This window comes from Cetorhinus maximus, chromosome 20 (genome assembly GCF_964194155.1).
Source record: "Cetorhinus maximus chromosome 20, sCetMax3.hap1.1, whole genome shotgun sequence".
Classification (NCBI taxonomy): domain Eukaryota; kingdom Metazoa; phylum Chordata; class Chondrichthyes; order Lamniformes; family Cetorhinidae; genus Cetorhinus; species Cetorhinus maximus.
The window spans coordinates 43,061,707-43,086,482 of NC_135898.1; the positions used below are offsets into that span (position 1 = coordinate 43,061,707).

Genomic DNA, 24,776 nt, shown 5'->3' on the forward strand with positions numbered 1-24,776 from the left:
GGCCATGCAAAAGATGCTGGGATCATGCATTGCAGTACAAAGTGTGCATTACTCACTTCTGAAAGGAAAGTGCAATGGCTTGGTATAAGCCACTTCAAAATAATACAATTTCTGAGCAGGCATTTTGCCTTGGCAAAGCAGAATTTCCACTGAAACAGCCACATGGTGCTGAAGAAAATAAAGTTTTATGTATCAGCCAGCTCTTGGTAAGTATTACACAAAACCAAATCATTGTCACCCATTTAATAATAAACTAAATGTTCCCAGGTCGTTCACTTACCTAGTTGAAGCTTTTGTAACTGATGCACTAATAGATGAAGAATTCACTTGCAACAATAAAGCCATCACTACAGCCAGAAAATTGGAAAGTCACACCTGAAACCAGGATATGATTAAGCTCAAAACATCTGCCTCAAACATCTGAGCCATTTCATACACCAAGTGTCAAGAAAAAAAAAATATCAACTATAAAATCCTCAAGTGTACCAAAATCATTGACTTAAGGTTGTGCTGTGCTGGTCACGCTATGTTGCCCTTGTGGAATACTTCAAAATGCCAGAAAGGATTCTGTGTAATGAGCTGGAACAAGGCAAGTGAAATCAGACTAAAAAGTATAATAATAATGTATTTTATTCAAAACACAGCTCAAATGCTGAATTGCAGTGTAGCTTGCACTGAAAATTCACATAAAGGTTAAGTAATCAAGTTAAAAACTCACAACCATGTAACAATCATGAAGAAACAAGAATAAATTCAGCAGGTAACAGGGAAGTGTTGAATGGGATAGTAAAAGGGTAAAATTGAATCAAAATTATATTAAAACTACAAACCAATATACCATTCCTACATTACAGGCACTGAAGAACGTATAAATTTAAACTTAAATATTTAATTGATACCTGAACCATGTAGGAATAGGGCCATACCAGTAGCTTTCTGTCCTACATCTTACAGGCTTGAATTTAGTTAAATTTCTGAATTTCCTTGATTGCTCTGAGCATGGTGGAGTTAACCAGTTCTGAAATTGGGTATTTTGCATAAGGGATTTTCCAAATTTAGTAGAAGTATTAATTCTTATTTGTAGAGTTAAACTTTATAACATGAAGGGCGCGGTCTTACAATTAGTACCAAGGGCCTAAGATCAATCTCAGTGCGTGCTTCTGTATTTTTTGAATCTGTGTGGTTGACGTGTGAGGCCAGTATGCCACACAGACAAGCATTTTCGATCAAGGGCAGATGTAGTCAGTGTGGATCAACAACAGGTCATGGGCAGGGGGTCTGAAAGGGATGAGGGATCTGAGAATTAACATCCTTTTTTTTTAGGCATACTGTACTCTTAGCTATTGTACTTCATGTCAGCTTGAAAGTGCATACCCAAGATTTTCAAGGCTTTCACTTTTGACAGGGTGTAATTGTCTAAATTTATGTCAAGAGGCATATGCTCATGTCTACTTAAGTCTACTCACATGGCATTACATTTAGTAGTATTTAACTGCATACAGGTCAGGAAAAGATATAAGACAAGCTAGAGCACAACCTTAGGTTTACAATTTGAATGTTGGCAGTTGATCACACAAACAGCAATATATGGTAGTGTCAGCAATAAAAGTACCAGCACATGGATCTCCTGAAGCATAATCAGTAACAGTGGAATTGTAGTAGCCGGTTGGAGCTTTGGGGCTATGATGAAATGCTTTGCTTGCACTGGTCGTAATGGTCACTGGAGCAGACAAACAGTTAACACTTTCTCCCAACTAAAATCATTCTCCCCTAGGTTAATCGCTTGCATAAAATTCTGACTTTGAAGTGGATTTGTATGTGCAGCTCAGGACTGAAAAAGAAAGTTTGCATGCAATACGGTACAAGTGGAGTTTTCAAAGTGTAAAATACCTCAGTTTGACACTGTGGTTACAATTGTTCATGTCATACATCTCCTGCCTTTATCCTCTAAGAATAAGGCAACTTTTGCTACTGTAGAAATGATTGATGAAAGAGAGAAGTTAAAATAGATGAAGGGAAAAAGATTAAAAGAATGAAAGGAGAATGGGCAAATAATGAACAACAAGTACCCACTTTTCCCTTGAAATTACTTGTACTTTATTTTTCAAATTAAGTGATTTTTTTAAAATCTCCAGTCTTGTAAAGAAGTTTGGCTGCTATCTGAGCTCTGCGGAAATGGAATTTATTTCAACTGAAGAACATTTAAAAGTAATAAAAACAGAAAATGCTGGAAAAAGTCAGCAGGTCTGACAGCATCTGTGGAGAGAGAAACAGAGCTAACGTTTCGAATCTGCACGCCTTGAGTCCACAGAGCTCTGAAATAGAGACGTGCGGACTCTAAAGTTAACTCTAAGATAAAAGCAAAATATTGCGGATGCTGGAAATCTGAAACAAAAACAAAAGCAAAAATGGCTGGAAAAACTTAGCAGGTCTGACAGCATCTGTGGAGAGGAATACAGTTAATGTTTTGAGTCCGTATGACTTCATCAGAACTAAAAAATAGAAATGAGGTGAAATATAAGCTGTTTGAGGGGGGTGGGACAGGTGGAGCTGGATAGAGCCAGTGATAGGTGGAGGCAAAGAAAAGATTGCCAAAGATGTCATAGACAAAAGGACAAAGGGGTGTTGACGGTGGTGATATTAGCTAAGGAATGTGCTAATGGTGACCTTAAGGGTAGAAAGCAGGATGAGCAAGTGACAGATGGCCCTAGTGGGGGAGGGTAGGGGGAAGGGATCGAAATGGGCTGAAAGGTGGAGGTAAAACAATGGATGGGAATAAATTTAAAAATAATGGAAATAGGTGGGAAAAGAAAAATATATTAATTTTTTTTTTAATTATTAGAAAAAATGGGGAGCGGGATGGAGGAGAAAGTTCATGATCTGAAGTTGTTGAACTCAATGTTAAGTCTGGAAGGCTGTAAAGTGCCTAATCGGAAGATGAGATGCTGTTCCTCCAGTTTGCATTGAGTTTCAGTGCAACATTGCAGCAGGCCAAGGGCGGACATGTGGGCATGAAAGCAGGGTGGTGTGTTGAAATGGCAAGTGACAGGGAGGTCTGGGTCATGCTTGCGGACAGACCGAAGGTGTTCCGCAAAGCGGTCACCCAGTCTGCGCTTGGTCTCTGCAACGTAGAGGAGACCGCATTGGGAGCAGCGAATGCTGTCGACTAAATTGAGGGAAATGCAAGTGAAGTGTTTGAGCCCTTGGACGGTGAGGAGGGGCGGGGGGGGAAGTAAAGAGGCAGGTGTTGCACCTTCTGCGGTTGCATGGGAAGGTGCCGTGGGAGGGGGTTGAGGTGTAGGGGGTGATGGAGGAGTGGACCAAGGTGTCCCGGAGGGAACGTTTCCTGTGGAATGCCGCCAGAGGGGGTGAAGGGAAGATGTGTTTGGTGGTGGCATCATGCTGGAGTTGGCAGAAATGACGGAGGATGATCCTTTGAATGCAGAGGCTGATGGGGTGATAAGTGAGGACAAGTAAGAACCTATTATGGTTCTGGGAGGAAGAGGAAGGTGTGAGGGCGGATGCGCGGGAGATGGGCCGGACACGGTTGAGGGCTCTGTCATCCACCGTGGGTGAAAAACCTTAGTTAAGGAAGAAGGAAGACATGTCAGAGGAACCGTTTTGGAAAGTGGTATCATCAGAACAGATGCGATAGAGGCAAAGGAACTGAGAGAATGGGATGGAGTCCTTACAGGAAGTAGGGTGTGAGGAGCTGTAGTCAAGGTAGCTGTGGGAGTCGGCAGGCTTGTAATGAATATTGGTGGACAGTCTTTCACCAGAAATTGAGACAGAGGTCAAGGAAGGGAAGGGAAGTGTCAGTGATGGACCATGTGAAAATGATGGAGGGGTGGAAATTAGAAGCAAAATTAATAAATGTGGTCCTGCCCCCCCCCCCCCCCCCCCCCCCCCCCCCCCCCAGTGTGGTTACATCCCCAAGTGGATTCATGAGATGAGATTTTGGGAACGTGAGCGGCCAAGGCAGCAATGGTTTCTGTGAAGCTTAGTGATTTCTGACAGCTGTGTAGCTCCTTTAAATCCTCACTTTTTTTGGGTCACCTAATGGATTGCCCTGAGACCCAAAAAGTGAATAGGTAGGTGATTTTTTTTTTTAGAGAAACTGCCTTTTCATCAACTCCTCCCACGAGGAGATGGAGGGGTAAAAGAAGGGGAGATGGGGCATGCACAACTCCTTTCTCCCCTCCACCTTCCTCAGCAGCTCATACTCCCCCAGATTTTCACCCCAAGGTCACACGAAGGCTGAAACATTAAATTGGGGTCACATGAAAGAAGTTTAAGAAGCACTGCTCTAGTCTTCCAACTGTGTATTTGTCTACCTGGCTTCATTGTTGTAACACTGATATAATTTTGGGTACTCTATTAGCTCTTTCCATATTAATGTAGTAGTGCACGTTGTTCATCTTGTTCATATAAGGTTAATAAATTTGTTTATTTAACTCAACTTGAATTCTAATCCTTCCAATTCCAGTCGTGCCATAGACAGATTAACCTTTAGTGGAATAGATGAAGTGTCTCTCATGTGATGCTTAACCATTCTTGCTTATGATCTTAGGAACATGGGAGCAGGCCATGCAGCCCATTCAATCCAATCATGGCTGGTCATCCACTTCAATGCCTTTTCTCCTCCCACACTGTCCCTGTATCCCTTTATGTCATTGGTATTTAGAATCTATCATTCTCTGCTTTAAACATGCTCATGATCTTAGGAATATAGGAGTAGGTCATGTAGCCCATTCAATACGAACATGGCTGGTCATCTGCTTCAATGCCTCCTCCCGCCACCCCCCCAAACACTGTCCCCCTACCCCTTTATGTCACCAGTATTTAGAATCTATCATTTTCTGCTTTAAACATGCTCAATGACTGAGCTTCCGCAGCCCTTTGGGGTAGAGAATTCCAAAGATTCACAGCCTCTGAGTAAAAAATGTCTCCTCATCTCAGTCCTAAGTGGCTTCCCCCTTATTTTGTAGCTGTGCCCCCTGGCTCTGGACTCCCAAACCAGGGGTAACATCTTGCCAGCATCTACTTACGAGCATCTATTCCTTTAAGTATTTTGTAGGATTCAATGAGATCACCTCTCCTTCTTCAAAACTCTAGAGAATGCAGGTCCAGTTTCTCCAATCTCTCTTCATAGGACAGTCCCGCCATCTCGGGAATAAGTCTGTTGATCCTTTGTTGCATTCCGTCTATGGCAATAATATCCTTCCTGAGGTAAGGGGACAAAAACTGCATACAGTACTCCTGTTGTCATCTACCAAGGTTTTATACAATAGAAGCAAAACTTCACTACTCCTATACTCAAATCCTCTTCGATAAAGGCTAACATGTCATTAGCCTTCCTAATTGCTTGCTGCAGTTGCATGTTAGCTTTCAGTGACGTATTGACGAGGACACCCAGGTCCCTGTGTACACTTTCTAATCTTTCAACATTTAAGAAATACTCTGCACACCTGTTCTTCCTACCAAAGTGGATATCCTCTTTTTTTTTCACATTATATTCCATCTGCTGTGTTCTTGCCCACTCACATAGGAACAGGAGTAGATCATTTGGCCCATCAAGCCTGCTCCGCCATTCAGTTAGATCATGGTTGATCATCTACCTCAATGCCACTTTCCTACAAAACCTCCATATTCCTTGATGTCATTAGTCACCAGAAATCTGTCTATTTCTGTCTTGAACATGCTCAATGATTGAGCTTCCATAGCCCTCTGGGACAGAGTTCCAAAGATTCACCACCCTCAGTGAAGAAATTCTGCCTCATCTCTGTCCTAAATGCCCCTTATGCTGAACTGCCCTGGTTTTAGACTCATCAGCCGAGGGAAATATCTCATCTACATCCAGCCTGTCTTGCTGTGTAAGGTCACCCCACATTCTTTGAAAATCTCAGGAATACAGACGTAGTCTCCTCATAAGACAATCGTGCCATCCAAGAGATTAACCTGGTGAACCAAAACTGTGCACAAGACTTCAGGTGAAGTCTCACCAAGGCTCTATATAAAGCAGCAAGACATTTTTACTCCTGTATCTAAATTCCCTCACAATGTAGGCCAACATACTGTGAGAATGGATGTTATTATTTAATATTTTGGGGGAATACTGTGTTATTCTGTAAAGAAGGCTTTGGGCGGGGTGGGGGGGTTGCGGGGGGGGGCTGGTGTGTGTGTGATTTAATTAAGTTGGACAAGAGATTGATAGGAGTCAGTGGTGGTTTACAACATGAAAAGGATAGAAGTGTTAAGTTTGAGGTACAAGTAAACAGGTTAAATCTGACATTTGCATTTTTAAATAAGTGGAGAGTTTGTTTGACTATCAAGTGAGAGTCAGAGGTGACAAGAACTATGTTTGCAACTTGCAGGAGTTTCATAGGTAAATAATAGTGTGGCTATTATATTTTATTGACCCAAAAGCAAAGACAAAGGAGAGACATAACAGATTTTATACTTGGAAGGATTTTAGTTTCAACGAGGTGTGAGAACAATGGAACCGGAGATTAAAAGGATAAATGGTACATTAGAGTTACTGTAGAGAGCTGGAGCTGTTTGAGCTGTTGAGCTGTAGCTGGAGCTCTGGGCTCGGAGAGGATGCCATTTAAACCAGCCATCCAGTCAAGCCAGAAACTCTTAGGCTGCAGCAAGTAGTTTTATTCTGAAATGAATTCCACCGCAGAGTGGATGACGGTAGAGGTCATGTGGTATGCCTTTATTGAAGCTACAGCTGTTTTCTTTGTGTAATATTACTGGGTTTCTATATAGTTAACATCTATAAGGGAGTGTTGTCTGGAAGGTGTTTGCCTGTAGGTTTGACCAAGTAGTGTTTTTTTTTGGGGAATGTTTTGTAAGACTAACCTTTAATTGTGTAACAGTAATCTTGTGTGCTTAAGTTTTCTTTTATTCCTGTTAATAAAGCTTTTATTTTTAATTTTTAAAAATTCTAGAAGTGTTACTGGACCTCTTAAGATTGAGATTGGTACGTTTTCTTCTCGTTTTCAGAATACAATAAAAAGGGCATGGCCCGTAAGCCAAATTTCCCTCTGGGATTTAGTTTGTGCAGCATTTAACACTCGTTATGGTAACAATACCATTTGTCTTCCTAATTGCTTGCTGCACTTGCATGCTAGCTTTTAGTGACTCATGATCAAGGACACCCAGGCCCCTTTGGACACCCACACTTCCAACCTCTCGTCACGAACCTGTGTGGGACCTTATCAGAAGCATTCTGAAAATCCAAATACATCACACCCACTGGTTCTTCTTTATCTATGGAAGAAGTAACATCCGCAAAAAGCTCCAATAAGTTTGTCAAACACGATTTTCCTTCATAAATCCATGTTGACTCTGCCCAATTTTACCATTTTAAAAAATATTCATTCATGGGATGTGGGCTTCGCTGGCTGGGCCAGCATTTATTGTCCATCCCCAATTGCCCTTAAGGTGGTGGTGGGCTGCTTTCTTGAACTGCTGCAGTCCATGTGATATAGGTACACCCACAGTGCTGTTAGGAAGGGAGTTCCAGGATTTTGTCCCAGCGACAGTGAAGAAATGACGATATATTTCCAAGTCAGTATGGTGAGTGATTTGGAGGGGAACTCCCAGGTGGTGGTGTCCCCATCTGTCTGCTGCCCTTGTCCTTCTAGATGGTAGTGGTCGTAGTTTTGGAAGGTGCTGTCGAAGGAGCCTTAATGAGTTCCTACAGTGCATTTTGTAGGTGGTACACACTGCTGCTTCAGTATGTCTGTGGGTGGAGGGAGTGAATGTTTGGATTTGGTGCCAATCAAGCGGGCTGCTTTGTCCTGGATGGTGTCAAGCTTCTTGAGTGTTGTAGGAGCTGCACTCATCCAGGCAAGTGGGGATTATTCCATCACACTCCTGACTTGTGCCTTGTAGATGGTGGACAGGCTTTGGGGAGACAGGAGGGGAGTTACTCGTCGCACGATTCCTACCCTATGACCTGCTCTTGTAGCTACAGTATTTATATGGCTAGTCTAGTTCGGTTTCTGGTCAACCGAACCCCCAGGATGTTGATAGTGGGGGATTCAGTGATGGTAATGCCATTGAACATCAAGGAACGATAGTTGGATTCTCTCTTGTTGGAAATGGTCATTGCCTGTCACTTGTTACTTGCCACTTGTCAGCCCATGCCTGGATATCGTCCAGGTCTTGCTGCATTTTCGAACCGACATTTTCTAATTGTCCAGTTATCACATCCTTTATAATAGATTCTAACATTTCCCCTAATAATAACATCAAACTAACAGGGCTGTAGTTCTCCATTTCTCCTTACTCTCCCTTCTTAAATAGCGGGGTTCCATTTGCTACTTTCCAGCCGGCAGGAAGCTTTCCAGAACCTGTAAAATTTTGAACGATAACCACTAATGCGGCCCTAACCCCTCTAGCCACTTCCTTCAACACTCTGATGAAGCTCATCTGGTCCAGAAGAATTATCAACCTTCAACCCAGTTAACTTCAAGTATTGCCTCTTTACTAATAATTTCTTTTAGTTCCTCAGTTTCACAAGTCCCTTGATCACATAGTATTTCCAGGAGATTTTCTGTATCTTCTTCCATGGAGGCAGACACAAAGTAATTGTTTAGTTTCTGCACCATCTCCCTCTTCTCCATTATAAATTCTCCTGTGCCCACCTCTAATGGGCCCACATTTGTCCCAGCTAATCCTTTTCTTTTCAAGTACCTAAAGAAGCTTCTACAGTCTGTCTTTATGTTCCTCACTAGTTTGCATTCATATTGTTTTTCCTTTCTTAATCAATTTCTTGGTCCTCTTTTGCTGGGATTTAAATTGCTCCCCATCCTCACGCTTACCACTTTTCCTGACATTCTTATCAGCCACTTTCTTTGATCTAACGCAGTCTTTAATATCTTTCGTTAACAAAGGTCGATTTACCTTACCTTTTAGGTGTTTGTGCCTTAGAGGAATGTATCTGTTGTATACCATGTAGTATTTTTTTTTTTAAATACTAGCAATTGCCTACCACCAAATCTTTGTGTATTTTCCCAATCCACCATAGCCAGACTCACTCAGTCTGTCCAAATCCCCTTGAAGCCACTTTACATGTTCCTCAACATACATTCCCTCCTGGTTTTGTGTCATCCATGAGCTTGGAAATATTACATTTGGTACACACATCCAAATCATTGATATATATTGTGAACAGCTGGAGCCCAAGTACTGATCCTTGCCGTACCCCACTAGTCACAGCCTGCCAACATGAGAATGACCTGTTTATCCCTACTGTTTTCTGCCTGTTAAACAATCCTTAATCCATGCCAGTATATTACCTCCTATCCTATGTGCTTTAATTTTGCTAACCAACCTTCTGTGGGGGAACTTAATCAAAAGCCTTCTAAAAATCCAAGTACAATGCATCCATCAACTCTCCTTAATTCCTCCAAAGAACCCTAACAGGTTCATCAAACATGATTTCCCATTCATAAATCCATGTTGACAACGCCCAATCAGATCATTATTATCTAAGTGTCCATTTATCACATCCTTTATAATAGATTCCAGGTTTTTCCCTACTACTGATGTAAGGCTAACAAGTCTGTAGCTCTGTTTTCTTTCTCCCTCCCTTCTTAAAATGATGGGGTGATATTTGCTACTTCCCAATCTGCAGGAACCATTCCAGAACCTATAGAATTTGGGAAGATGATCACAAATGCATCCACCATCTCCATGGCATCCTCTTTCAACACTCTGGGATGTAGAATATCAGGTCCCAGGGACTTATCAATCTTCAGCCCCATCAATTTTTCCAATACAGCCTTTTTACTAATACTAATTTCCTTCAATTCCTCGTTCTCCTTAGTTCCTTGGATCTCTAATTCTGGGAGATTTCTTGTATCTTCTTCAGTGAAGACAGGCACAAATTTAGCTTCCCTGCCATTTCTCTATTCCCCATTATAAATTCTCCTGACTCTGCCTGTAATGGACCCACATTTGTCTTAGCCAAATGCTTCCTTTTTACATACCTATAGAAGTTTTTGCAGTATGTTTTTATGATTTTTGCCAGTCACATTCTATTCTCCCTTTCTTTATCTGTTTCTTGGTCCTCCTTTGCTGTATTCTAAAATGTTCCCAATCCTCAGGTTTGCCACTATTTCTGACAACTTTATAGGCCCTTTTAATCTTAAACAATCCCTAACTTCCTTTGTTAGCCACCGTTGACTGACTTTTCTTTTTGGGTTTTTGTACCTTGAAGGAATGTATAATTACTGTAAACTATGTAATAATTCCTTAAAGACTACCCATTACACGGTACCATCACACCTTTTATTGTATTTTCCCAATCTGCCTCAGCCAATTTGCCCCTCATACCTTCATAATTTCCTTTGTTCAAATTTAACGCTCTGGCTTCAGATTGAACAACCTTATTTTCAAACATAATGTAAAATTCTGTCATCAAATGGTCACGCATCTCTAAAGGTTCTTTTACATCAAGGTTATTAATTAACCCTTTCTCGTTACATAATTAGATCTAAAATAGCCTGTTGTCTAGTCGGTTCTCAGCCTAGTGCTCCAGAAAACCATCCCTAACACACTCCAGAAACACGTCCTCCACAGCATTAGTGCTCATTAGATTTACCAGGTCTGTATGCAGATTGAAGTCATCCATGATTGTTGTATTACCCATGCTACGTGCTTCTCTAATCTTCTGATTAATATCATGCTCCACACTACGACTACTATTTGGTGGCCTATAAACAACTCCTACCAATGTTTGCTGTCCCTTGCTGTTTCTTAGCTCCACTCAAACAGATTCCACATTTTGTTCTTCCGACCAGAGATCCTCCCTTACTAACGTACTGATCCCACCACTTATTATCAGCACACATCACCACCTTTTCCTTTTTATCTGTCCCTCCTAAATTTCAAATATCCTTGAATATTCAGTTCCCAGTCTTGGTCACCGTGTAGCTACGTTTCCATAATGGAAATGAGATCATCCCCATTTACCTTTGTTTGTGCCTTTAAATCATCTACCTTGTTGCGAATGCTGTGTGCATTCAGGTAGAGTGCCCTTAATTTTGTCTTTTAACATTATTCTGGCTACACCTCCAGTTCCCATCCCCCTGACAAGCTACTTTAAACCCTCCCCAACAACACTATTGAATCTCCCTGTGAGGATGTTAGACCCAGTCCTGTTAAGGTGTAACTGTCTATCTTGTACAAGTCCCACCTGCACCAGAACTGATCCCAATGCCTCAGAAATCTGATGCCCTCCCTCCTACACCAATTCTCCAGCCTAGTGTACAATTATTCAATCCTATGCTCACTAGCACATGGCACTGGGAGTAATCCTGAGATTACGGCTTCTGAGGTGCTGCTTTATAATTTCCTTCCTAACTCGCTAAAATCTGTTTTCAGGACCGCATCCCTCTTCCTTCCCATGTCTTTGGTACCAATGTGGGCCACAACCTCTGGCTGTTCACCCACCACCCCCAGAATGATATCCTGCAGCCACTTCATGACATTCTTGACCCTGGCACCAGGGAGGCAACACACCATCTTGGAGTCATGTTTACAGCCACAGAAACACCTGTTCGATCCCCTGATTATGGAATCCCATATCACAATTGCTCTTCTGCTTTTCTTCCTCCTCCTCTCCTGTGCAGCTGAACCACCTGTGGTGCCATGGACTTTGCTCTGGCTGCACTCCACTGAGGAATCGCCCTCACCAGTATCCAAAATGGAAAACAGATTGGCAAGCAAGATTGACTCCAAGAATTCCTGCACTTCCTGCCTGGTTCTCTTAGACTGCCTGGCAGTCACCCATTCTCCCTCTGCCTGCACGCTCTTAAACTGCAGTGTGACCACCTCCCTAAATGTGCTATCCACATAGCTCTCTGCCTCATGGATGTACCACAGTAACTCCAGGTACCGTTTGAGTTCCAAAATCCAGCACTCAAGCTTCTGCAGATGTGTTCGTCCAAGATACATGGTGCATCTATGATTTTCCACATACCGCAGGATGTACATTCCACTCTACCGAGCTGACCTCCCATACCGTAACTTTAAAAATTATTTGTTACAATTAGAATAAGTAGAATAACTTTACCAGTTACTCACCAATCAGCTTCTTTCCCTATACCAAAGTAAGAGCCAACTACTGGAGGCTGAAAAAGAAAGGGGCGCCTCCCTCACCCAGACATTCTGTGCACTCAAAGCAACTCTCAGTGCAGACCAAGCAGCACTGAGCACCCCCTGTTTTTATACTTTCTGAAAAGCAACTGATTCAAACTTCTGAAAACCAGTTTAAGCTAGCCACCTAATTAACTAGCTGCAGCTCCTCTCAGAGAGTTTGTTTAAGGCTGGATTAAATGTAATTTCTCAATTTAAGGAGTACATTTTAGTTGATTGCTAAATTAAAGAAAAAGAACTAGACTTTAGATGGAGCTTAACCATTAAAACTCCCTCACTTACCAGCCCTCAGTAAAGACCAAGCAGCACTTTCTGAAAAACAACTGATTCAAACTTCTGTAAACCATTTTAAGCTTATTGTGGGAGCTAAATAGTGGGAGAAACAAATATGAACCAGTTAGTACAATTGCCATATTAATTTATAAATTGAATTAAAAAGAAGCATTTTTACAGTTGAGGCTAACATAAACTAGAAAATATTCTCAAATTACTCAGAATTAACAACATTGGAACAGGCCATTTGGCCCAACTTAACAGGTATTGATGCTCCACACTAGTTTACTCATCTGACCACATCAGCCTGCCGTTCTACCTCTTTCTCCCTTGTGTACTTATCTAGCTTCCCTTAAATGCAACAACTATTCAAAGTGACAGCAAGTTCCAGAGTCTAACCACTCTCAAGAAATTTCTCCTGCATTCCTTATTGAATTGGTAAGTGACTGGCTGTCTTATATTTACGACGCCTAGTTTTGAACTTCCCCACAAGTGGAATCATATCATCTCTATGCCCACTTCATCAAACCCTTTAATGAATTTTGAAGACATCTGTTAGGTCATCCTTCAGCCTTCCCTTTCCTAGAGAAAAGAACACCAGCTTAAGTTCTTCCTGGTAATTATGTGATATGGTGTGTCTATTGCACTGCTGGCGATGCATTCACGGAGACATATGAAAGAATGGGCCTTAGGCTAAACATCCAGAAGACAAAGGTCCTTTACCAGCTTGCCCTTGCTGTTCAACATTGCCCCCTGACTATCAAGCTCCACGGTGAACCATTGGACAACATTGATCATCTCTCATACCTTTGGAATCTCCTCTCAGCAAGACAGACATCAACGATGAAACTCAAGATCGCCTCCAGTGTGCTGGCGCAGCCTTTGGCCTTCCTAGAAAAAGTGTTTGATGTCAAACCCAGCACCAAGCTCATGGCCTACAGGGCTGCAGTACTACCTGCCCTCCTTATTTGCAACTGAGACATGAGCAATGTACAGCAGACACCTTAAATCCCTGGAGAAATATCACCAGTGATGCCTCAACAAAATCCAGCAAATTCAGTGGCACCATAAGCACTCCAATTTCAGTGTCCTCTCTCAGGCCAACATCTCCAGTATCGAGGCACTAGTAATGGTTATTCAGCTACGTTGGCGGGCCAGATTGTCTGCATGCCTGACACAAGACTCTCAAAACAAGCTCTCTGCTCCAAGCTTCGTCATGACAAGTGGTTACCAGGAGGGCAGACGAAACGCCCTCAAAGCCTCCCCAAAAAAAATGCAACACCCCCACCAATTTGTGGGAATTTCTTGCTCGAGACTATTCAAACTGGAGAAGATGCATCTGTGAAGGTGCCAACCATTTTGAACATCTCCGACAGCCCCAGGTGGAGGCCAAGTGCAAACAGCAGAAGGAGCGTACCAAAATCTGAGCACCCCACCCAACCACCTCATCAAACACTACCTGCCCCACCTGTGACATTAGATTTTTTAGTCACGTCAGGATCCACAACCTCAGAATGGAAGAAGTCATCCTTGGACCCGAGAGATTGCCTAACAAGAAGATTATTATTGTCTATTGCACTTTAATTAATTGTAGCTTAATGACCGAAAGAAAAAAGCACAACTATTTTAATTTTAAAAAATCTCCTACAGTAATTAAAATCTGAAGGGATGAAACTTCACTTGCTAAAGTTAAGTTTCTGTGCTGGAGGGATTGTTTGTTAGTAATTAAGAATTACCATGCTGTTAAAAATTCACTTAGACTGGAGTAGACAAGCCCCAGCCCCATGCCATTGCACACATTTCAGTGCCAAGTTTCTCAGTGAAGTAATAGTATAATGAAAATTCAGGAGAAGCGGGGCAATTCAGTCAGCAGCTTCCTAATTTCCGTGTCTATCTGCACATGTTCAGTCACCAGAAATTGTTGCCTGATTTACTCGTTAATTATCAGGAGTACTGATAGCCTCACTGTTATTTCTACTGCTAAACCGTGGTGATAAATTAAAATATATAAATCTCCAACAGCACTTAAAACCTGAAGCAATAAGACTCTAGCTTGTACTAGTTAATTTTTAGTGCAGAGTGGTTGACTGGCAGTAAATAATGTGTATCATGTTGTTAAAAAGGTATTTAGACTTGAGATGATTTGATTTAATTTTCTGTGTAGAGTTTCCCTCCTAACTACCTGCTAAGTACAGGAACTATCTGCTGTTTAATGTATTTGAATGGGGAACTAGACAAAGGTGTCATTTTCGCCAAGATAACGACGGTGCATCGCGACAGCAACTTTTTGACTTCTGTGTTTAATTGCATGTCTGGCCTTGTTTGAAGATGCTGTGCACATAAATAATGGGGTGCACTATTAGCTTTGATGTTATTTTGACAGCAATTTTAGGACATTTGTGTAGTCAATAAAGGCCTTTGAGGTTGAACATCTGTTTTCCTTTGCATATCTAATACCAGATTCAGGTAATCTTGATTCTTTGTTTCATAAATCTAAGCTTAATACTTAGTCACAACAAAACTGAATATTTATCTTGGATTGCAGTTATTGAAAACTACAGATTTTGAATGGATGTTAAAATAAGGTCCTTAAAAGCCACTAGGAAGATCAATTTTCAGATTACATTAAATGATGGCTCTGTGACTGTATTCAGAGTTAATCTGCAGTAAGATATCTGTTGGACACTTTCTTACCTACTCTGATGTATATTAATTTTGTTTGTGTAATCAACATGTCTAGTAGCCTAAATATATGATAAACTTAAGTGTTTGGTATATCCTAGTTTGGATATTTGGATTAATATTTTTTCTACTTTTCCTTGCAGATGTGCAGAGAGACATTATGATGCTACTAAATTTAATTGCAGAGGTGGGTTAACAATTATAGGTAGGCACTGCCGTAATGAGATTAAGTCATGAATCAACTTATATCATGTATCGTTTACTAAATTAGAAATGTGTAAATAAAAAATAGATGAAGGTTGTCAAATTGTTGGCATTCGATGCGAGTAGTTGGTGATGTGAATCTCAATGTTCTCTGGTTGATTCTGGTGGAATAAGAAGTGTAGCAGGAGTTGTAATATTCTGTTTACATTATGGCTCAATAATGTGGTGCAAAAAATAGTGAAATAATGCAACAGACTGAATACAAAATGTCAAGTATACACTGGAAAATTGCCTTGTGCCTTTTTTTAGCAAGTATATTTCACCTTTGTATGCTGAAGACATTTGGCATTAGCTAATTTTATTGGCAGAGTAGCTAAAATAGCATATGCACGTTTAGTACAGTATATTAACAATATTTCAATAGCTTTATTATTTTCTTTTGCTTTGACAGGCAATAATTTTGTATGCAATAACTTATATTCGACTAAAGTTAAATAGTCCCAAAATACTTTGGTGGAGTTTATTGAAGTTAAACCTTGGACTGATCTTAGCATTCTAATGTTTTCTTTGTGGCTGCTATGCATGATATACATGCTAAAATGATAAAAATGGTAGTTTGCTCACTTGTTTGAATGATTTTACTCTCCTATCCTCTTAGTCGCACAGTATCCGTTTGAAGACCACAATCCACCACAACTAGAACTCATTAAGCCATTTTGCGAAGATCTAGACCACTGGTTGAGTGAAGATGATAACAATGTTGCAGCAATCCATTGCAAAGCTGGAAAGGGACGGACAGGAGTAATGATCTGTGCTTATTTGCTTCATCGTGGCAAATTTTTAAAAGCACAAGAAGCCCTAGAATTCTATGGCCAAGCAAGAACTATAGATAAGAAGGTGAGTGGAGATATGTTTAATCACAATGTGATATGAAGTAAATTTGCAAGTGAAGAATTTTGTTTGAGCACCAAATGTTGCTAATGTTCATGTGTATGTTTAAGCAAACTAAATATCCAAATTTTGGAAAAGGGTTTGAAAGGTACCTATTTTACTGAATTAAATTGGTGTTTAATTTTTGTAATTTTAAGGAAATTTCAAAGCAACTTTGGATCAAAACGTTCTCAATTTTATTATTTTTTAACTGCTAAGTTATGGTAAAAGAAAATGGTTCAAATGTTTACAGACTAATAAGTTTTAAACGAGTAGTGTTAATGCCAATTTTATTATCTTTTGGCTTAGAACGTGATAAATAATTGCATTCCACATGAACATTTGACTACACTCCACTTCTACACTGCCAAAAGATAATTTGGAATGTAGCTTTATCACTGAAATCTGGCATACCCCATTCAGTAAAGAAACATAAAAGTGAATTGTAATTTGTAAATAATTTGGATTTTCTACAACTGAAGAAAAGTCATTTTATGTGATCCTAAATGGAATTGTTTAGCCAACTTAGGATCTCAAATCTCAATTGTTTATATTAGTGGATCAACAATTTATAACTACTACTTACTCCACCTTGTGCCTTTACAGAGCTATTCATTTCCTGAATACCTGTTTTGACTGAAATTGACATATCTTAATTGGAATTGGTGTTGTATTTTAATTGTATCTTATGTTGAAAGTTAACCACATCTGTGTGATAGGAGGTAGTATTCAAAGGAATGTTCACTGAGGAGTTTAATCTACATTTATTTCCCCTTTCTCTTTTCCTCCCATTCATAACGCCACTACACTCTACCTGCAAACGTCTATTTACTGTAGGCTAGAATTAGGTGGAAAATCAAAGGGGCTACTCCCCTACATTAATTTGTCCTTTCCTTTATCAATATTTTCTTTCACTTTCCTCTCATTTATTTGTATATATTTTTTTGCCTTGCCTCTCCTTTCTCTTGTTTTCTCTTTATTTTCCATTTGTCCTTATCCCCTTTCATATTTTTTGTTTGGTTTTCTTCTTCTGTGTTTTTTCACTTCTATGTAAATAGAATTATAGAATTTTTTTTTTCTTTATTCTTTCATGGGATGCGGGCATTTCTGGCAAGGCCGCTTAATCTTCTGTTCCCCAAGGAGGACAGTCCCAGCTTCTCCAATCTATCCACAAGACTGAAGTTCTTTATCCCTGAACTATTCTTGTAATTCTTTTCTGCACCTCTCTAATGCTTTCACACCCTTCCTTAAGTGTGATACTCAGAATTGGACACACTATTCCAGTTGAGGCCGAACCAGTGTTCTAAATAAGTTTGTCATAACATCCTTGCTTTCGTACTCTATCCCCCTATTTATGAAGCCCAAGACCACTTTCTAAACTTGCCCTTCATTGATTTGTGCACATATACCACCATGTCCTTCTGCTCCTCGACCCACTATAGAATTGTACCCTTTTTTTACATGGCCTCTCCTTGTTCTTTCTACCAAAATGAATCATTTCACACTTCTGGATTAAATTTCATTAAATGGTACCTATGTTCTTCATTCATTCATCCTCCAACTACAGATAACAAGTTACAATCATTCCATACTAGCAATTGAGTGTCCCATACCATCTGTGGTATGTGGTTCTGTTAAAAACACTTTTATCTTCCTGTAATGTTGACTGTTTACCAGGCTTTGTGTTTCTCAAGATTGTTGTTGCAAAGTTTCTTGTGTTACTTTACTGGCAACACTTTGATTATGTCCCAACTTCAATTAATCTACCTCATGTCGACCCTATCTTGGTCACCAGCCAAAACCAGCTCCTGGTTATTAAGTTGGATTGTAAATCATTGCTTATTTTCAATGATCAACTTGCATAATATTATGTTGCTTTTTTTGGTGATTAACTTTTCAAAGTATGTCGCCTTCATTTCCTGGAAGGCAATTCTGATTGTGAGGATTTGAAGCTTGATTATCAAACACAAAGACCTTGTGGTCCAGTTAACACATGCATTTGTCCAAACCCTAGTCAGATAAAGAATCAGCTGTTAAGAAATATTGTCAAATGCCTATACGAAGATGCACTAATTCATCTACTTCTTCGTTCACTAGTATGGCTGGGAGAATGTGTTGGATTTTTCAGACCTGTATAAACATTCATGAATTAGTCAACTATTTAGGTTGACCTTCAGTGAAAAAGCTTTTGGCCAATTCACCAGTATATCCTAATCTCCAGCTGGTAATTTTATTCTCTCCATTGGTATCATTATTCATCCCAGTATAAAGTTGTCTTTAAGATGGCAGCTAACACAACCACATCACTAGCCTGGGGTGTGGGTGTGGTTCTCTGATGTTCATTCCCAAGGAAACCCAAAGGTGTTGACATGGCTCAGTTGTTTGTGTTCATGCCTTTGAGTCAGATGGCTGTGGGTTGAGCACAAAATCAAGGGTGACACATCAGGACTGGGGACTTCTGCACTGATGGAAGTGCCGTCCTTCAGCTAAGACAGTAAACCGAGAACAGCTATCTTCTCAGATGATGTAAAAGATTCCATGGCACGATTTCAAAGGAAGGATGAGGAGTTGTTTATCCTTCAACCAACATCACTAAAAACAAATTAACTGGCAATAAGGGATCCATTGTTTTCAGTTGAGTTGCCCAAGGCAAGTGTTGATTCTGTAGGACTGTGGGCATATTTTCAGTCCTGGAAAGGAACTGGGGAGGAAGAGGATGGCAGTAGTGGTATCAGGGAAGAGTTTCTGTACAAGGTACTGTCTCGGACATTGATGTCTGGGCTTCTTCATGATTTAGCGTATATAGATACAGTACAGGGAATACTTATAAACTGTAAATTTAAAAGCAAACATATAAGGATAAGAAACAATATTGTTATTTATTTTGTTCATAACTCAGCTAGCTTTCTATTTACAAGCATTATTACCAACCCCTTTGTGGACTGCTGTATAAATAGTTTAGCAACATTTATTAATAATGGCCTTTGTTGTAACCAGATGTGATGAGCTCTGTTGTGCTTAATCCCTCTCTGGGAGGCTTCTGTTTACATCACTCTGACTTACCCATTTTGAGTCTAGATTCCAAGACCAGAGGTTCAAGATAAATCATAGAACTGCAACAACCAGTACTAGTAACAGGTACATATGATATGAGAAACCCATTGTTTCATAGCCATTAGGAAATTGTAAAATTTAGTGTCAGTAACTGCACTCCAAATCATAGTATTAACTAGTATGATTGGAGTTCATGTTCAATCATCTCAATTCTCTTCATTACAAGACATTCTTTGTAACAGCTTGCTTCCAAACAAAAAGCATTCTCTCACATCCACCAATCAATACGCTGTGTGATTCAGGTGTTGTTTGGGGTAGAGGTGCAACCCTTGCTCATCCCTTATCAAGACTTGACTTTCTTCTTGGTGCTTCTTTGCGAAAATATTCATGCAATCCCTCTACTATGGTTTATCCACTCCTGGCTAGTTTTTACATATTGACCTTTCTATTTGTACTTGAGTTCACAAAGCGCCAGCATTTTCAATCGACTATGGCTGTAGTTCTAATGGTTCTAGGCACCATTAATTAGTCTCAGAATCTTGTACAAGGTTTCTACAAACCAGAGAATCTGATTTACCATTGCAGTCTCCTACCACAAGTTTCCAACATGACTGTTCAGTGAAGTGTCTTCAAAGAATAATATTTCCAGCACTAAGTATTTATGACATTATTGGCTTTTAGAAAAACCTTTCCTTGGAGGGCATGCATTGTGGGATTGAAAACCTTTTGTCCACACGTGGTACAATTGCAGTTTTAGTCTTTTAGGACTGTGATTTTACATCATATTTTTTAAAATCACATTTAAAAATGCTGCTGGCTAAGTAACCTGAAATGAGTACACATTCTGCTACTTAAGGTACTTCTACCAAAAACAGTTATTGGCTCTTTTTTTAATACAGAAGGTTAGTGGATTGCATGTGTTAGCAGTAGATCACTCCGTTATATTTACATGGATGGATGAGGCAATCTTTGAACATCTGATTTTTTCCAGACAAAATTTGAGTTTCATTTTGCCTCAAAAAAATGTATTCGCCACTTGACATGTTGCCTTTTGATATTCATAGAATAAAAATCCACAGTTTGATTTAGGAGCAATTTTTTTGTATCATTAAACAAAGCTTTTTGGATAGTGGTATTTATCGCTTTGCAGCACCTTCTTGGGCCAACGTATGGAGCATTTAATTCTAGACTGTCTCTAAGGTAGCAACCTTGAATAATGTAAATGCTTACAATAAGCATCACTGTCTTGACTGAGCCTTTCAGGGCAATGAACGTTTAGGAGTTAAGCTCCACAGTGCCTTGATGTTTCCTCTGAGTACCACTGGTAGTTTTTGTGTTTTGATATGCTCAAATTGAGGAAAATTAAATTTCCCACTATGGGTATAATGTTGCTCATTTGACTTTCATTTATAAAGCTTCCTCCCAACCAATCCTGCATTGCTCTTTCTCTCCTGATGTGGCTTGGAGTTGATCTACTGTTCACTGTTGGATGATTCAGTGCTTTTGCTCTTGTTTGGAATTTCAGTGCAGCTTCCTCTGGCCAAAGAACTAATGGCAAGGTCCAGAGCAAGGAAGGCTACTTGACTACGCAGGGCATGAAATTCTGAAAGCGACAGCATCCTAAGGTTAGCATCCCTGTCCCCTGTGGGATGATAGCAAATGTTCAATTTGTACATGGAGGCTGAAAATCTATGAAGATGAACAAAACATAGCTAATTTATTCAACTCTTAACTTATTAAAATCCCTCTCACATGCAAACACACTTTCATATCATACTATATGGGTGTAGAATGATATAACATTGTAATTTATTTTGATTTAGAAAAATCAACGTATTCAATTATGTATTAAAATATGAGCTTTTACAGTTGATCTGCAAGCAAATCTCTCCACAGGCTACAGCAGTATGAAAGTGTATGTAATTGAGCTTGAACTGTTAACCAATGGAGTCTGTTATCAATTCTGGCCAACATTTAGAGGAACACCACTTTGCATTTAAAATTTGGTTTGTTGATCTTCATACATTCATAGAAGCAGTACTGAAGGAGGTCATTCAGCTCATTATGTCTACGTTGCCTCTTTGAAAGAGCTAACCAATTAGTTCCACTCCCCTAATCTTTCCCCATTGCTCTGTAAATTTCCCTATTCAAGTATTTATCAAGTTGCCTGTCGTAAGTTTTTATTGAATCTGCTTCAACTTATCTTTCAAACAGTAAATTCTAAATCGTACAACTTGCCTGTAATTTTATTTTCCTAATGTTGCCTCTGGTTCTTTTGCTAATTACCTTCAATTTGTGCATTCTGGCTACCAACCCTTCTGCCACTGGAAACAGTTTCTCCTGATTTATCCTGTCAAACCCATTGATGATTGTGAACACCTACCAAATCTTCATTTAACCCCCTCTGTTCAGTGGAGAAGAACCATACTTTCTCTGGTCTCTCCACACACTAAAGTCTTTCATCCATGCTGCCAACTAATCTTCTCTGCACCCTCTCTTAAGCCCTTAACCTCCACTTGTGCTTTTTCATTCTATGATTCTAAGAATGTTTGAAGATCAACAGACCAAATTTTAAAGACAAAGTTGGTTGCTCTAACCGGTGCCCAGAATTGATAACAGGGTCTATGGCTTTATAGCTCAAGCTAAATCACATATACCTTTATATTGCTGTAGCCTGTGGAGAGATTTGCTTGCAGAGCAATATAAAATCTCAGCCCCACCCTTCCTTTGAGTCTCAAAATGTGGTGCCTAGAATTGGCCATAATACTACAGCTCAGTGGTTTATGTAGGTTTAGCATAACTTCCTTGCTTTCATATGCCTTTTTAACAGTTCCCTTAACTTGTCGTCCTGCCTTCAAATGTTTTTGTGCATACCACCTAGCTCACTGTCCCTGCATCCCCTTTAAAATTGTGTTTAGATTCCCTCTCTTCATTCTTCCTACCAAACTGAATCATTTCACACTTCTGTGCATTACATTTCATCTGTCATGCATCTGAAAACTGTTATTACCCTCCTCAGTGTTTACTACATTCTCAGGTTTTGTTTCTTATGCAAGCTTTGAAATTACACCCTGTATACTAGGTCAATGTCATTTATTTATATATGTATATAATATATATTAAAAAGAGAAGTGGACCCAACACCAACCCCTGGAGAACCCCACTGCACACATCTCTCCAGTCTGAAAAACATCTGTTCACCAGTCCTCTCTGCTTTATATCCCTTAACAAATTTCTTAATCTTGTATACCACTGACCCTTTAGTCCCATGAACTTCAATTTGCTAAGAATTCTCTTGCGTCTTTAGCAAACATCCTTGCAAATCCAAATACGCAGCAAACATCCTTGCAAATCCAAATACGCAATATTAACTGCACTACCTTCTTCAGCCCTCTGTTACTTCATCAGAGAACTCAATCAAGTTGGTCAAACAGAATATGCTTTTAACAAATCAAACTGGATGTCACTAATTGGAACTTGAAAAGACACAGATTAATTTTGTCCCAGATTAGTTTACCTAAAGGTGTCCCACCAGTAATATTAGGCAAACTAGCTTGTAGTTGCCAGATTTAAGCTTCTCTCATTTTTTTTAACAGGGAGGAACATTTGCATCCTCCAATCCTCTAGCACTGCTCCCATATCTAAGGTGGATTGGAATATTGTGGCTAGAGCCTCTCCAGTCTCCATGCTTACTCTCCTCAGCAACCTAGGATGCATCCCATCCAGATTGGATGTGACTTCTGTATTTTACAGTGCTGCTAACTTTATATGCATCTCCTCTTTACCACCTTTTATCCTATTTACTACCTCCTCCTTTACTGTGACATTGGCAGTATCATTTTTTTTGTGTAGGCAGATACAAAGTACTCACCATATCTTCTGCCTCCACATTAAGATCTTTTTGTCACAAATCAGCCCCAGTCTTCCTTTGAGTGCCCTTTTGTTATTTATATGTTTATAAAAGATTTTAGTGTTCCTTTTATGTTACCCACAATCTATTTGCATTTGCTCTTTGCCCCTCTTATTTCCATTTTCAGTTCTTGCTTGTCTTTCTGTATCCTACTTGGTCCTCTACTGAATTATAAACCTGATAATCATATTACCTTTATCTTTGATTGCCCTTCCTTTCCCTCTCATGGGACATGTGTCTCGTCTATATCTGAACTGTCTTCTCTTTGAAGACATTGCTCATTTACTGTTATACCTGTCATTTACTGTTATACCTGTCAATCTTTGACTCCAGTTCATCTAAGCAGAAGCTTTTTCAACTCACTGAGATGTGTCCTTCCCCAGTTGAGTATTTTTCACATTTGATTTCCCCTGGTCCTTTTCCATAATGATATTGTGATCACAGTTTCTAAATACTCCTCCACTAAGCCATGCTCCACTTACCCTACTTCCCCTGGAACTAGATCCAGCAGTGCTTCCTTGTTGGACTGGATCAAAAACATTCGCTTGCACTGATTTCTGGAATTCCTCCTCTTTGTCTACAGTTGGTTAGTTGAAGTCTCCCATTACCACTATTCTAAACTTCTCACATCTTCATAAAAGTTGCCTGCAAATTTGCTGCTTTATCTCCTTCCCACTATTTAATTACAAGGCTGTCATACATAAACTATCTAGTGCCTTAATCAGACTCAGATCACACCTTGGGTAAGTACTATGTCTATTTCTGGTCACCACATCATAAGGGTGGCATTCAAGCCTTGGAGAGGTTTCACAAAAGAACTGCAAGGCTGATCCCTAATTTCAAAGGATTGTATAATGAGGTTAAAAACTAGAGAAGTTAAAAGGAGATGACTTCATAGAGGAACATAAATAGTAAATGTAATTGAAAAGGTAAATCCAGACTCTATTTTAAAGTAACAATACTTTTATTTATGTAACATACTTAATGTCAAAAAATTGTCCCAAAGCACTTCACCAGGCCATAAGAAACAAATGGAAATCAAACTAAATGAGGAAATATTAGGAGGGATGAGAAAAGGCTGTCAGAGATGGGTTGGAGGGTTTTAAAGGAGAAGGGTTTTGAGATGTAATTCTAGTTTGTCGAGCATAGGTGATTGCCACCACTGGTGGGGTCAAGGGAGGCAGGGCTACACACTAAGCAACTCAGAACAAAGTATTCAGGGGTTGTTGTATAGCTGTAGAAGGCTAGGGATGGGGTGTGCAGCTGTGAAGGGACTTAAGTACAAGGATAAGAATTTTAAACTTGCATTGAGAGCCAAGAGCAAATGCAGGTCAGGAAGAACATAGATGCTAGATGTGAGTGGCTTGGTTCATGAGATAAATGGGTAGGATAATGAAGGCAGAAATCCTGGAATCATTTGGGGAAAAAAAGTTGTTTTATTGGGACTTTTTTTTGGATGATTGAGATAAGATGGGTTGAGTGATCTTCATCAACTGGTATCTATCTTGTCATATTGTAAAACCTCCTCCTATTGCCAATGTTCCCAACT

General features: G+C 39.8%; 1 protein-coding gene across 3 annotated transcripts in view; it reads left to right on the forward strand.

Annotated features, from left to right (window-relative positions):
• ptenb (phosphatase and tensin homolog B) overlaps positions 1-24,776 on the forward strand; it is a 171,356-nt gene that overhangs the window by 119,947 nt on the left and 26,633 nt on the right. For 2 of the 3 annotated variants that reach the window (XM_078565953.1, XM_078565951.1), the window contains 2 exons: positions 15,273-15,316; positions 15,992-16,230. In XM_078565953.1, coding sequence (XP_078422079.1) covers positions 15,273-15,316; positions 15,992-16,230 — 283 coding nt within the window. Of the gene's footprint in view, positions 1-15,272; positions 15,317-15,991; positions 16,231-19,341; positions 19,402-20,842; positions 20,943-24,776 lie in introns of those variants that run through there. The other variant, XM_078565954.1, reaches the window with a different exon arrangement.